The sequence below is a fragment of the Salvia hispanica genome, chromosome 2 (assembly GCF_023119035.1).
Source record: "Salvia hispanica cultivar TCC Black 2014 chromosome 2, UniMelb_Shisp_WGS_1.0, whole genome shotgun sequence".
NCBI classification, from domain to species: domain Eukaryota; kingdom Viridiplantae; phylum Streptophyta; class Magnoliopsida; order Lamiales; family Lamiaceae; genus Salvia; species Salvia hispanica.
The window spans coordinates 15,748,134-15,764,575 of record NC_062966.1 but is presented as its reverse complement, the minus strand read 5'-3'; the positions used below and the strand labels follow the sequence as shown (position 1 = coordinate 15,764,575).

The 16,442-nt window shown below is 34.5% G+C and overlaps 1 protein-coding gene across 2 annotated transcripts; it reads right to left on the bottom strand.

The window, feature by feature from the left end:
• Positions 1 to 12,469: 12,469 nt before the first annotated feature.
• Positions 12,470 to 16,021, bottom strand: LOC125205875 (U-box domain-containing protein 4). Of its 2 annotated transcripts, none has more exons than XM_048105048.1 (5): positions 15,779 to 16,021; positions 15,246 to 15,528; positions 15,028 to 15,144; positions 12,912 to 14,927; positions 12,470 to 12,829 (listed from the first exon to the last, which is right to left on the bottom strand). In XM_048105048.1, the coding sequence occupies exons 2-5, from the start codon at positions 15,519 to 15,521 to the stop codon at positions 12,770 to 12,772; spliced, it is 2,469 nt and encodes an 822-aa protein (XP_047961005.1). In that variant the 5' UTR covers positions 15,522 to 15,528; positions 15,779 to 16,021; the 3' UTR covers positions 12,470 to 12,769. The 2 variants fall into 2 exon arrangements, with proteins under 2 accessions (XP_047961005.1, XP_047961004.1); XM_048105047.1 differs by having other exon boundaries at positions 15,246 to 15,525.
• Positions 16,022 to 16,442: the final 421 nt, after the last annotated feature.

Genomic DNA, 16,442 nt, shown 5'->3' with positions numbered 1-16,442 from the left:
CGATCTTCTGTACAATAAGAATGTAGGTATACATATATGTGAAATTAAAATGTGATATAGTACTACATAAATATCCACAAATGGAGAAGCTTTTTGTGGTGTGGTTGGAGAATTAGTGTCGTGGGTTTCTCTACATATATACTTATATTGCATACAAATCATTAATTCTCCAAAAAAGAAAAAGTGAAGAGAGAGTGTGTATGTGTGTTTACACTTTAGCATAAGTCTCCCCCTTTTTTTGGGATGCACTTTTGCATTGCATGTTGGCTTCTGATGAAGGAAAAATTAGCTCTCACGTCCAAGCAATCTACCACTTTTATTTTATTTTTCTTTACACTTTGGAAAAATAGACCCCTTAACATTTATGCCTAGTGGCCCCCTCTCACTTATTCAATCCTTACTCTATAATTCATTATTACCTCTATTGTCATTTCAATTTTTGGAAATGGTTTCTATTTCAATCACTTTCCTTCGTGTTTTTCTTTATATGCATTTCGAGATAGATATAATTTTTCGAGTAATATTTTGACCAACTTCGCTTTAAAGGTAAAATTTAAAGGATCTTAGATATTAGTATTTTTTTTTTTCATAAACTAGTTGTTGGCATATTTTGATGAAAAGTAACATTGAGTTTTCAAAATCTATGTCTTTTGACCTAAAACTAATATACTATCACTTTTAGTAAACATTTATGAATAAATGAGTTTTCTTTGTTACAAAATTGTTTAATACGCATTTCATGCTGGCAGTTGAACTTAAAAAACCCTAATACTGATTTAGGTCAGATCAGTTAATTTAAACTGGGTTAATGTATAATCATATCTGAAGAATATCAAACAACTAATCACTAAAGCCAAATTGCATATTTTTTCCCCTACTGTCACATTTTACTTAACACACACACACACACACACACATACATATATTATATAATAAATCTAAGTGTATAATCGGCAAGACAAATTCGTTGGGTTGGGGTTATTAATTGCAGAAAGAGCAGGCACGCTTTGAAACACTGAAACTGAAATGGGACATGCATTTGGAATAGAGAGGTGGGGTTTTATATAGTATTGATAATAATATTGTGAGTGATGCGAAAGTGAAACTATAAACAATAGTAGTAATTAATTAATTAATCAAGTAAGCAGTGTAGGGTAACAAAGGTGAATGCATTTATATTTGCATGTCACAAACCCCCAAATATTCCTCTCTTTTTAATCCCTTTTTCCCTTCTCTCGTTTACTCATAGAGAACCCCACCTTCCATCATTACCACAACCCACTCATTTCTTCTCCCATTTCAATTTTTTCAACTAATGTTAAAATCATTTAATTCCGTAACTCGATGTGACTCTATAGTTACTCTATATTACTAGTACATCGAAAGAGGATAGCACATTAGCACAGTTTTTCTTAGTTAAATAAACAAATAATCATAAAACTTAACGCAATTGATGTATGCCTACTTACTAACTCAGATAAAACTATAGTCTAATTAAATATTGAGTAGGGAAATCATTTTTTTCGCATTTTATATTTCTGTTGAAAAAAATTTCCCATGCAAAAGAACCTATGTGTATTCATGCTAATTGAGGGCATAATGGTCCCGAAAAGGTGAGGCGTGGAATAATTTGAATTTGGAACTGGTCCATTTTTTTAAATAACGGACAAAAGGCATTGATCAACCAGGAATTTGTCTATTCAAGAAGTGACAAGGATTTATTATATTGATTTCATCAACATGACTTTACTAAATGTTAATTTAATTTGCTTGTCTATTTTTACTTTTAAAAAAATTCTCCTAGTTATTGAACATATTTATACTAGTACTTTTTTTTTTCTTATTTTTCTTTAAATATATGCATATGGAAATTTAGAAATAAATTCAGTGTCAGTTTTCAGTTTTGTCTTAAGAAATCTATGCCACAAGACATCCAAACATTTTTTTTGGATAGATTGAGAGTATATTGGTCAGAATTTCTGTATATGTGCAACGTCAACTCCCAATTTATTTTTAGGTTGCAATGTCATAATTACATGTTTGCAATATCATTGCGTGTTTATTCTTGTTTCGTCAACCACGGGGATTTCTTTTGCCATACCACCAATTCATCAAATCTTATGTGGGTCCCCATACAATATATATATATATGCAACTATTTCAAAATTTATGAGTTTCAACCCAGGAGATAAACAGCTAGTACTATAATTCAAGAATCTGATAGGTATGAAATTGTATAATTATCACATGAATTGCCATGTGTAATTTCTTATTCCTCAATCAAATTGTATAATTCAAGAATGCGATAGCTGTGAGATGTTTATCGATTAAAAGTGTTAGTATTTATTAATATGTGAAAGTTACAGATATAAATTCTTGACTTTGTATCTTAATGGACCGAAACGCTTACAAAATCAAGTCATGTACAACTTTGTCCAACTAAAAGCAAAGTAATTTAAATACAAAGCGGATAAGCTTTCTTTCTTGCATAAGTATCTGTGTTATATTATCAACTGAAGATATAAAATTAAATCCCCTGAAAATATTCTAATTTAAAAAGACTTAAAAAAGCATGTAGCCTATATTTATTGCTCATTGATTAACGAGACGTGGGTTGGATGAATTTCGTTTCATCATGCTTTGTCCTTGACTGATTTTGACCCCAAAGAGATATTTTCACTATTGATAGATAATAAATTCGCCATTATATTTTGCACATATTAATTGGTGGAACGAATTTAAGAAATCAATTAGATTATAGTACTTATCTTTTTTGGCCCATAATAGGGTTTTCAGAATTTATGAAGGTTTTGTTGTTGGAAATTACGTAATACCCTCCACGAGCAAATACAATTAAAACTTTAAAAAGAGGGAGTAGTATAGAAAACCAAGGATGACAATTGTATTTCTGGTAGTAATATAAATGAAGTTAGAGAGGAAAAAAAAAGGAAAAAAAATGGGAAAAAGAAGTCATGCAGAAAATATAAAAAAATAGCGGCGGGGGGCCATCAAATTCCACGCCTGCATGGACGTGCGTGTGCTGAGCTGGCTTACTCCCGTGGGCCCCATCTCGCGTGCAATCCTCCCACGTACATTTATATTCCTTTTAACCATCATTATATTCTTTTCCTAATCATACTTTACCAATTAGTTTACCACCATTTTTCACTCTTTTTTACGTTGTGAAAATTATGTTGGATTTATTTGTTTCTAATCATTGCTATATATTTTTCTCTCACTTTTCAAGTACACACAAAAGTTCAATATTGGAATGGAAACCATCTCTCGAGTTATAATATAGACTTGTAGCGCTAGCACATACTACTAATTATTGACAGTAACTTAAATAAAGTAATATTTGTTAATATATGTAGAGAAAAGGACCCAAACAAAACCAGAGTGTAAAGTTCATTCCACTTGAATACATTTTTATGTATGAATCCCATTCATTTCTACTTAAATAGTGTTACAACAAACAGCAAGCATGCATAGATGCAACCAGTTCTTACTTGTAATGATCTTTTAGACCTGTTTCTTCACACATAGTGATAATGGAAGAATAACCCAAGCATGCTTAGCGCATCCAAATCTTTCAGATGATAAACCTGCATAATCTGATTATTCTGATGAGTTTCTGTTTAAATACAATCTATGCTAACTAGAATAGCTAAGGAGAGTCTATGAGTTCAGAGCATGGGAAACATGCAGAAAAAAAGGAGTGCTGTGTTAACCATATATATGCACAAACACTATTAAGCCTATATATGTATGGGCTCACAAGTCTGACAATTGATTTATATCTTATGTTATGATACATCTCAGATACAGAAAGCGGTTATGGTTGTGTTTAGTTGTATGCTCAAATCTGCTTTCCTAAAACTGCATCTGCATCTGCATCACTCCAAGAAGAATTCCTAATATTCTTCCAAGAAGAAATGCTATGGAATCAATCATTTTCTAGGATTCTTATCTCCTCATGTACTACTAATATATAAGGATTCAAGCCAGTCCTAGCCCTAACAATGACATCCTTCATGTCTCTGCCTTAGTCGGATAAAGAGAGAAAATAAAGATAAAAGGCCTTAGGGGAGACGACGCCCAACACTTTTCAATTAAGGGACACCCAGTAAATTTGATATCTCCAATGCTGGATATAAAATTTCAGCTGGACACAAACAACAAATTCAATATCAGTTTCAAACATAAATATCTTCAGTGGACATACTTTTAAGAAATTAATTGTATTGATTCATATTCTTGCTATCATCTTATTATGGTATATTTGATTAACTATCTGCGGTTGGAATTTCAAATGTTTGTGCAGCATGAATGTAACAACAAACCAAATAGTAAGATAAGATATTGCTTTCAGTGACACAAAATCACATAGAAAATCATAAGGGGTATATAACTATCACAGAGAAAGAACAAGATATTGGACGAAGAGTCGTATCGAATACCACATTACAAGTAAATAGTGGGATTAAGGAAGGATCTTGGAAATAACTTTTCTTTGGTCTAGGTATACAATCATATTCTATCCACTCAAATCTGGAAATTTCCTTATATATTCATCTACAAGTCAGTATTGATCACAAAGAGAATATCTAGTCAATAATGACGATCAAACAACCATAGAATATACATACACCAATATCTTCTTGTAAAGTAAAATACATTATAACCTTCAAGAATCTAAATTTTACTTTGTTTTGAAGCATTTCAGTGGAAACTTTATTAATTCTATTAGCTTATTTTGAAGAAAGTGACTGTGGTGAATTTTCCCATCACTGATAGGGAATACATGAATCAAAATAATTATGTTTCATGTGTAATACGGGTCATGTGTGAAACATCAAAAAATTGAATTAGAAGTCGGAGACAATAGGTAGGCAAGTAGGCATACTAATCACTCTCCATACATCAGCAATCTTAAACGACACACATAATTGACCATCAGGTGTCCAAAAGTGGTCATTCAATAGTCTGATAATTTTCAGAGTAAGACGTTGACAAAGAAAACAAAACCAAACTCTTTTCAGACCGAATCAGAAACAGAGTATTCACACTCGATCGTAAATATCAGAAAAATTTACAGATCTAAATAATACTTCAAATTAAATTAAATTTTCAGCGACATCGACTTAAAACACTTCCTAAATGTACCTACTTCAGTCATTCCTATATCTGTCATGCATACATGTGAACGTCACTAGATGTCCGAAACAGACAACAAATTCATATGTAACTTTGAACTATTGTACCACAGCAAAGAGCATAGTCTATTTGATTAAGTTTCATTTTACATGTAATGATGAACAATAAAGCCCAAGTAATATAGCATAAGGGATAATGGAACAATAAGTTTTTACTTCTAAAATAGAAAAACTTAAGTAAGAACCATATATGGTAAAAGTTTGTAGGACATATCAAATTACTTTGAGCTCCAAAACAGAAGAGTAATTACTTTTCTCAAACAGGATTAGATCTAACAGGGCAAAATGGATAACCATTATTATTAACAATGACTTATAATACTGGTGAAAGTAGAATTGTATGTTACCAGAAAAATTACCTCGGTACCTCTAAGATTTTGGAGACTTCAGAAGACCATGTAAATTGTTGCCAGGACTTGATTGTAGACTCACCACCAGTATGTGGTGTGATGATCATGTATTACACTAAACAATCCAATTGCGATGCAACTACAAGGTACTAGTATTCAATCAATGATCTCATATTCATAGAGCAGAGTCAGATTTGAACAATATTGAAAAGCTGTGTGTATTAACTAATGAATGACACCTTCATTTTCCAGATCCTCTTTTCATTTCCAAGTAGTATTCAATCAATGATCTCATATTCCGATAAAAATCGGTAAAATTAATATCAAATCCAGACTCTATGTGCTAAGTTTCCATGGATATACGGTCCAAAAGCACAAAATGAATGTCAGCGTGACGCCATGACATGAGTTAATCATAACAGTTGCTAGTATTAAAAACAGCAGGAATGGTGAATGTAGAAACAGGGATTAAGAAGGGATGAAAACAGTAGTAAGGAATACAGCTGGTTCCTTTAAAGGCAAAAATATCTTGAGGATGTTTGAATAGTGTATAGAAAGTCTTGTAGCCATAATTTGGTTTCCTACTTATTCAACACATGATATAATGGGAATATTTAATAGAAATCTTTATTGATCTTGTGTATAAGGAATAAGTTTACAGATTTATCATACTCTTTGGACTGAGAATATCCCAGAATCATAAGTACTAGTAACAAACGAAACAACATTCCTTTCTGGCATTTCATCGAACAATTTTAGAGCATCATATTCCAAGTGCAGATTCAAACAAAAATAGCGAGCCAATAGGTTTAAACAGTTGAGATGCTGTGGAAACTGGAAAGGGATATTCGATGACAGCCGGCGTATCTCCATTGCTGCAAAAATGTCCAACATCTGAATTTGGAGTATTAGAGATAGGAGTAGAAAACATGCTGCCGATTGCATAAAATTATATATCCATATAAATTATCTTAATAAATGTGATTACTAATCTACTCTACACATCTGATAGGTATTAAGAAATATCAGTTTTATTTTTTATATTGTTTGATAGAGTTTTTGAAATAATAGATGAAAATAGATAATGATAATATTATCCTTTAATTAATTTTCATAATAATTAAAAATTAGAGAAAAAGGTACGCAGCCTTCTTCTCCGTTACTTCACTTTCTCAACTCTCAACTCTCAACTCTCCATTACTCATTCCATCACTCCACTTCTCAATCATTTTAATCTCACTCTCTCCACTCATGAAATAGGTCTCCATCTCAAAGTTTTCTCTAAACAGGACTCCTCTCATTTGGCATAATTTACAGTCCAACAAAGTTGTAACGGAGGTATACAAAATTTCTAGTGTTTGTTTACGTATTAATTTCGTTCCTGATCCTCTTTCCCAATCGAAATTTGTATTGTTTGTTTTGTGCATTAATCGGTTCTTCTCGTCGTTGGTTAGGCATGGCTGAGCATCAAGCTTCAAAAATGGTTATAGATGGTCAAAAGACACGATCTATGAGATTATGTTTGACACTACACAAGAAAGCATATCTCTATTAATCAATATGATTGTAAGAGGTAGTTCAACAAAAGCATTTTATTCCAATAAAAGGCTGTAAATATGCATAGGCTGTACACCTAAAACACATATCTGAATAAATGGTATATGTCAATGTTCTCATTGTAAATTTCGGTATTATCCAAGAAAGCATTTCTCTGTTATTTAATTTAATTGAAGTATGTAGTTCAGGGAAAGAATTTTAGTGTTGTGTTATATTGTTATCTTTATTTAATTGAGAATAAACGTTTCTAGTCTTCGTGGACGTAGGTTCCGCAGGTGGTAATGATATGGGGCGTAACAAGCCCAAGAGTGAAAACACAAGACATGACTAGACTTATCGAGAAGAAAAAATCCTACTAGCTTCTTTGAAGGACATAATAGGGCAAGGATGGAAGTCGGATAATGGTTTCAGAAACGGATACCTCTTCAAACTTGAAGAGGCTAAGAAACGGGAGTTTCCTAACACTGATTTAAGGGCTACCCCACACATTTCATAAAAAATTACTACGCAGAAGAGGAGTTACTCCTCGCTGAGGGATATTCTTAGTCATAGCATGATTGGATTCAATCTCAATGGCAATCATGGATCGAGTGTGAGGATGAACAATGGGAACAAATCATCAAGGTATTGATAATAAGTAATAACCAAGGTGTTTATTTGTTCATTTTCGATTATTACTTTGTTCCACTAAATTAAGGTGAGAAATCGTAATATATTTAAAGCTGTGAGTTTTTTAGATTTATTTATAATATTATCACTCTACGGATTGACTATATTTCTTTTTTATGACTTAGGTTGACGGAAATGTTAGATCTATGCGTAACAAGTCGTGGTCGTATTGGGAGGATTGGAAAGAAATATTTAGCCATGACCGAGCGAATGGCAAGAACACTGTAGATTTTCTCGAAGCTATGAATGACCTAGATGTACATGACAACATAGGGAACATAGGAGTTGATGGTACCGATTACCATGTCAACCTAGAAGACATTTTGGCAAACGAGAATGCTAAAGATACTGCTCCCAACTATGCAACGGAAGACACCCAAGGCAAGAGAGATGGTCCACCTCCAAAACAGTCTAGTAATAAGCAGAAAGCAGATGATGTGATGGATGGACAAGGCCTCCATTCGGGAATTGTTGTCCTTGTGCATATTGGTAAACAAATCAAAAAAATCATCCATCACATCACCTGCTTTCCGCTTCTTACTAGACCGTTTTGGAGGTGAACCATCTCTCTTGCCTTGGGTGTCTTCCGTTGCATAGTTGGGAGCAGTATCTTTAGCATTCTTGTTTGCCAAAATGTCTTCTAGGTTGACATGGTAATCGGTACCATCTACTCCTATGTTCCCTATGTTGTCATTTACATCTAGGTCATTCATAGCTTCAAGAATATCTACAGCGTTCTTGCCATTCGCTCGGTCATGGCCAAATCTTTCTTTCTAATCCTCCTAATACGGCCACGACTTGTTACGCATAGATCTAACATTTCCATCAACCTAAGTCATAAAGGAAAAAAAAATAGTCAATCCGTAGAGTGATAATATTATAAATAAATCTAAAAAACTCACACCCATAAATATATTACGATTTCTCGCCTCAATTTAGTGGAACAAAGTAATAATCGAAAATGAATAAATAAACACCTTGGTTATTACTTATTATCAATACCTTGATGATTTGTTCCCATTGTTCATCCTCACACTCGATCCTATGATTGCCATTGAGATTGAATCCAATTCCGCTACGACTAAGAATATCCCTCAGCGAGGAGTAACTCCCCTTCCGCGTAGTAATTTTTGATGAAATGTGAGGGGTAGCCCTTAAATCAGTGTTAGGGAACTCCCGTTTCATAGCCTCTTCAAGTTTGAAGAGGTATCCGTTTCTGAAACCATTATCTGACTTCCATCCTTGCCCTATTATGGTATCCGTTTCTCGAAACCATTATCTGATAGAGATCGGTACGGTATTATACCGTACCGAAAACTACGGTATACCGAAAAAACGGTATTTTCGGTATTTTTTCGGTACGGTAAGTCCGGTGTTCCGGTATTTCGGTATAATTCCCCAGCCCTAATCACTACCACCTACGGAACCTACATCCACAAAGACTAGAAACGTTTATTCTCAATTAAATGAAGATAACAATACAACACTAAAACTCTTTCGTTGAACTACCTACTTCAATCTAATTAAATAACAGAGAAATGCTTTCTTGGATAATACTGAAATTTAAATGAGAATATTGACATATACCTTTTATTCAGATATGTGTTTTAGAGGTGTACAGCTTATTCATATTTACAGCCTTTTCTTGGAATAACAATGCTTTCGCTGAACTACCTATTTCAATCAAATTGAATAAAAGAGATGTGCTTTCTTGTGTAGTGTCAAACATAATCTTATACCTTGTGTCTTTTGACTATCATTTTTGAACCTTGATTCTCAGCCATGCCTAACCAACGACGAGAAGAACCGATTAATGCACAAAACAAACAATACACATTTCGATTGGGAAAGAGGAACGAAATTAATACATAAAATTTTGTATACCTCCGTTGCAACTTTGTTGGACTGTAAATTAAGGAAATGAAAGGAGTCTATATTTAGAAAATTTGGAGATGGAGAACTACTTCATGAGTGGAGAGAGTGGGATTAAAATGGTTGAGAAGTGGAGTGATGAAATGTATAATGGAGAGTTGAGAGTTGAGAAAGTGAAGTAATGGAGAAGAAGGCTACTTGGAGATGGAGGCAACTTTTTGTCTAATTTTAAATAGAACCCTAATTATTATGAAAATTAATTAAAGAATAATATTGTCATTATATATTTTAATCTATTATTTTTGAAACTCTATCAAACAACATAAAAAATAAAATTGATATTTCTTAATGCCTACCAAACGTGATTTTATAAAGCTACCAAATTATGCCTTAACGTGTGCAAAAATTCGCAAACTTTTTAATCTAAATAAAAGAAATATATTTTTTTCTAATTTTTCTCTAAATTAAACTTGATGTTGTGCGTGTCGTGTGGCAAATTAAATCGATTTTTAAAAGAACAATCGTTTTTAATAAAAGAAGGTATTTCCTATACACATTAAATTTCAATATTTTATGGTTATTTTCCCTTATTTTTGTTTTTAAGCGAAATACATTAATTTTTTTGAATTGAAAAAAAATATACTACTAATAAATACTAGTTAAAGTGGAGAAAAAGCAAAACAATAATTTTCTACATTATTATCTCTCTTATTTTACACTTTCTCCACTTGAATTATTTACTATCATTTTTTCAGAACGAGTACTCCCCAAGTAATTGAGCGTGAGAGCCAAATGAATCGAAAGATTCATGTTTGGTTCGGGAAGGGATTATAGAAGTTTTAAAATGAACGGAAAGATAATCTACTTTCATTAAGTGATTTATTAGATAATCGAAAACAGATGATTTTGAATATTATTCGGAATTCAAAAGAACTGCGTGGGGGAGCCATTGAACAGCTGGAAAAAGCCCGGGCCCGCTTACGGAAAGTAGAAATGGAAGCAGATCAGTTTCGGGTGAATGGATTTTGAGATAGAACGAGAAATATTGAAGATAAGATCAGTTTCAGCATCCAAAACTTTTAAAGCAAATACTCCCTCCATCCACAAAATACACAAAATGGTAAAACTTGTCTATTTTTTATTAATGGTGGGAGTATTCTGCATTCGAAGTAGCTCATGTCATTTACAACCATGTCCTTAAATCATTCCCTTCTTTGAATATTCGGATGTCTCGAACTCTCGATGTATTTTTGCCTCATTCCTTACTCAAGAAATAATACTCACAATCAACCATGGTTACCCTAAGCTATTCATGGGTCTCACATTTTTTCTATATTTTGTGTTGTAATTTATTTATCTTAATTTAGTTAAATTACAAAATTTATTAAAATCCCAAAATTACATTTTTACTAAAAGACGAAAAATACATAATTGAAATCCTAAAATTACATTTTATTGCGCATAATCTAAATATGTTGTGGCCAAAGATTGTCCTAATGTAGTCAACTAGATCTTGTTGGAGTACGTCGTGGGCGGTGGCATTGCGAGACGACTCCCGACATCGTAGATATTCACATAATGGTGGCGGCACACCTTGGTGCGTGGGATTAGCTGTAGTGGCGGAGTTTGATGGGCCGATTGTTTCTTTGTTGAACCAGTTAATCGCGTATTTCATTTGTCTTCAATAATCATATCACCTACGGCAAATCGTGATTCATCTCCTAATACACACTCACAAATATAATAAATGATGGTGGGATCCATTACTTATGTTTGTGTGTGTATTAGGAGATGGATCACGATTTGCAGTAGGTAATCTTCTCTGAATATTCAAAAACACTTCTAGGAACCATATTCACCCTAGAGTTTTGGTGATGGCGAAACATGTATGTAGAACTCTGAATATTCTTTCAACACCTTTTCAAACACCTTCTCGATTATGCGCAAAAAGAACATATTTAAGATCGATTGAGCGAGATATTGACTTCACAAATGTCGCCCACTTCCAATAAATACATCCTCGTCGAATGAACCGTTATCATCATTAGGACTCATACTCATATTGCAAGAAAAATACTAAAGATAAAGATGAAAAGTGTGAAAAATAAATTTGAGTGGATAAGCCTTATATAAACGCCGCTCTCATGGAGCTTACGTTAGCATTATTTATTTTTGTTATATAAACTTTCCATACATCTTTCGTGGGTTGCATTAGTGTGCTAACTAATTTACAGTAATAACTAATAACTTTCAATATTGTGTATTAAAATTATCAACACAAAGATATAATTATATTAATAATAACATGTAAATTTAAAATGTTAACACAAAGACATAAGTTTATCAACACAAGAAGATTGATAAATTTATGTCTTTGTGTTATGTTTTTAACATACAAAATTGATATTAGTTATTAGTTATTACCGTAACTTAGTTAGTATTTGATCATACACCTTTTGTCGTTTTATATGCTTAGTTACAGGTTATACCTTTAAAACTACTTACTCCCTCCATTCCTGAAAATATGAACTATTTTCTTTTTAGTTCGTCCCTGAGAAGTATGAACTTTCTAATTTTGAAAACTTTTTTCTCTCTAATTAGATGGGATCCATTCTCTACTAACAATACTTAAAAAACTTTTTTCTTTTTATCTCTCTCTTACTTTTTCAATTATGCATTAAAATCTGTGCCGAACCAAATGTTCATACTCTTTTTGAAGTGAGAAAGAATTATTCAAAAAGGAAAAAAATGAAGTGGCACAATTTCTCAACCTCCCTAGACCAAAAGGTAGACATATGCACAGACTTAACAATGGAAAAGGCACCCCCAAAACTGTATGAATAAAGAGTCCAGAGAAGCTTACAAAATACACACTAGTATTATTTTTCTCTATCAAACGAATACAGGATAACTTGAGAAACTCAACACCAATCTTTCACAAATTAATAAGTCGTTCTTTCAATATAGAGAACAAATGGAAAGGGAATGAAAAAATAAAGAGCAAGGGGAAAATAAAGCCAAGACACGTACATGATCTAACATCAGTTCAGAATTTACACATTTAATACAGTTTTTACCACAATATTTGCAACTTCAACACACGGATCAACCCCTGCCCGTATTACCATGGCGTTGATTTCTGAAGTAGCTAAGAAGTTGCTGTGCCTGCAAGAGCGAAAAATACAGTAAATAATCACATTAAGAAATGAGCAGCAACGGTAAAGTAACAGAGTGATTGTGAGTTTACTTTTTCTCTGGCTCTCGGTGTTCCAGACTGTGAGAGGGCCACTAATGGGGGAACAGCACCTTCCTGAAGAACCATATTACAATATCTAGCGCTGTTGGTGCAAAGCTGAAGAAGACCAGCAGCTGCATTCTCTTTACCTCTTGCAGACCCCAACTCAACAACTTCAACCAGAACGGGGATCCCATTTTCCTGACCAATTGCCGTCCTTCCTTCATGAATAGTCGCAAGATTCGACAGAACAGCCACCGCCTTATCAACCATCCCAAATGCAGGGTCCATCAACTCAACGAGATATTTGACTGCGCCTGCTTGCACTATGCGTGCTTTATTTTCATGATTGATGGACAAGTTAAACAGTGCAGTGGCAGCATCTTTCTTGCCTCTCGGAGTTCCATTTCCCAGTAAGTCAACCAAAGGCTTGATTGCACCTGATCGCCCAATCTCGATTTTGTTTTCTTCCATCACAGAAAGGCTAAAGAGAGTTGCAGCAGAGTTTTCCTTGGCCTCAGGACTTCCAGTCTCAAGGACATAAATCAAGGGTTTAATAGCTTCAGCATTTGCAATGGCAGTCTTGTTGTTATCATTAATTGATAGGTTGAGAAGAGCAGTAACAGCATGTTCTTGTACTGCCAAATCTGTTGAGCGTAGTAGATTCACCAATAAGTTAATAGCCCCGCAATTTGCAATAATTATTCGGTTGTCCATGTTATGCTTAGCCAAAACCCGAATGTCGTGCGTAGCAGATCTCTGCACATCAATGTCACTGCTCTTAAGATCCTCAACCAGCCTTTTGACTTGAGTTTCAACCTCTAACAGGTCAGGCCTCATTTCCACAGTAGGAGAAGAAACAAGTCGTTGGACAAATCTTTCTGATGGCCTACGCCATATTGCTTGGCCACGAAGTCTTGTTTCCAGCCTAGAAGGGGCATCAGTGTCTCTTTGTGGAGCACTTAAGTTAGAAGCAGGTCGAGACTCAGCATTAAGCTCACCAGAAGCATCACTACCATACGCTGAAGCATGTGATGCTACTTCATTGCCATCAGCTGCTGTTCCCTGCGACATATTAGAATTTGAATGTGTACTGGACGCTGAATTGGTTCGATTATGCCCCTGAGGTAACTCTACATCAGCACTAGCTCCACCATTTCTAGATGGGGACATAAGACCCAAACCACCTGAGTTCAAAGTTCTCTCACCCGAATGGTCTGACCTATCTTCAGAGCTTTTCAAGGACATTCTTTCTATATCCAACACATTTCCATTTATAGCCGCTTCTGCGAAAGAATCCTCAGACAATGAACGTGGATGAGATGGGGAAGTTCCATCTCTTCGTGTGGCAATCGATGGGACAGAACCCACTAAGGGAGAACCAATAGACCTTTCAGGAGTTCCAGAGTTGTTACCTCTTCTGACACCACCAGACTCAGCATTTACAAGTAGTGAAGAAGGCTGCTTTAAGTGGATTGATTTTGGGTCAGGCAGCTTCACATTGTTCGATTCGCACCAATTTGCAATGAGAGCCTTGACAGTGTAATTAGGAATAAGATTTGTATGCGCCAGAGTCTGTCGCGTCTTTGGGCAGACAGTAAGCCCAAGATCTATCCACCTTCTTATAAAAGCCCGCTCATATGTTTGCCCAGATGCAACAATAACAGGATCGGTCATGAGTTCAAGTGAAAGAGGGCAACAAAAGTCAGGAGGTATGGCAACAGGATTACAGGTTTCTGACTGTTTCATCATAACAAGGAGGTCATGCATGTGGCTGACCAGGGCAATCATTTGATCTATATAATCAACTTCACTAGATTTGTCAGCTTGTTCAGCATTTTCCTTCAGCTTCTCAAGAGCCACAACCTCAATTAGAAGTTCCTCATTTGACTTTAATCCCAAACAATCAGCAACATCTGCCAGGCTCTCTGCACTGGCTCCAGAACCCTCCACATGATCCTTGATAGCACCCATGATTATTGACGAAGTTTGCTCAGATTCCACATGCTTGATTTTCAGTACAGATTGCTACACATAAAGACTACTATGAGAACAAGTAACCATCTATCATCATACGTACCTCTTACACATAGAAAAGTAACAGGTGATTTTAGCCATTAAACAGTACCTCAAGAGATGCAGGGCTGAGTTCATCAGGTAAGCATTGATCAGATGACTTGAGCAACTCCAGAATATCCACACCATGATTTCTAATCTTTGACATAAGTGACTCAACTTGTAAAACCTATATGTCCAGAAAAACAACCAGTACAAAGTTAATTTCTAGTACTATACAACAAATTTATTAGATGTTCAACTTATGATTAAAAAAAACTAATCACGTACAAAGTAAACTTTACTCATCAATGGTTGCCAATTTTCACAAATATCTTTCAATTCATCAACAGATTGTAGGATTCCAGCAAATGCTCCTTGAACCATTTCATCGGAGACAAATTCAGCATCAGCAATCGCATCAAGTATTGGCTTTAGAAGCTTCAAAATCTCCTCAATCTTTGGGTGATATGTCTGAACTGGTTCAGTTTGTATGCTTTCACTAGTGGATAATTGTAAAAAACTAGTGATGCTGTTGAGGAGTGATTTCAGCAAAGATATCTCCATTTCCCTGCTACAACGAAAATAAATAATTGCCTGTGATATAAGATGCAAGCTAACCACAGAATAGAAGGTATATTAGCAAACTACGATCAATACATTCACACATCCAAAAAGTAAATTTCGAGTAGGAATTTTCCGTAATAATTCGTCAGAATGAATTATATCTAGTATCTAACAATAAAGCTCATACATGAGAACAGCAGAGGCAGAGAGGAGACAAATAATTTGGGAAGTAGATATAATTAAGATAGAAGACATACTCCGATTTAGTTCCGCGACGGGCAGAGAGGAAAGCGGAGATGAGTAGAGGAGTAGGTGAGGGTTTTACAATATGGGGAAATATTGAGATGAGGTATGAGGGTTTCCGATCCTTGCGGAGGCGGAGGAGGAGGAGAGGAAAAGGCGGAGTATCGGCTGAGAAGGGTTCTTTGATTTGGGGGAACACTGGGTTGGGTTTGGGTGGGGTTGACCCTCAGCCTGCGCACCAAATTTGACCTGAATTCAACAAAGAATACTGGGTCTCATTTTTTTTTTTCTCGAATTTTTAAAATTGCTACTGCTACTATCATTTCACATAACGAATTATTGAACGCACTATGCAGAATCCAACAACTCCTCATATATTAAAATATTAATTAAATAACTACACAAATTATAATACTACTAGAAATTAGAAAAGACTATGCAAAATGTTTTGTTACAGGGTGTGTCTATATGTTCTAATCGAATTTATAAAACATGTGTGGCTGTATATAATAAAAACATCAAATTGTCCATACGCATACATACAGCTATATTGTAAAATTAAAAAATTGAGGAATTGTGTCATGATTATGCCTAAACAAAATATTTTATTTTTAACTTCTGATGTTTGCTTAATTTTTAATTGAACAAGAAAAATAATCAAAATTATGAAAACAATCA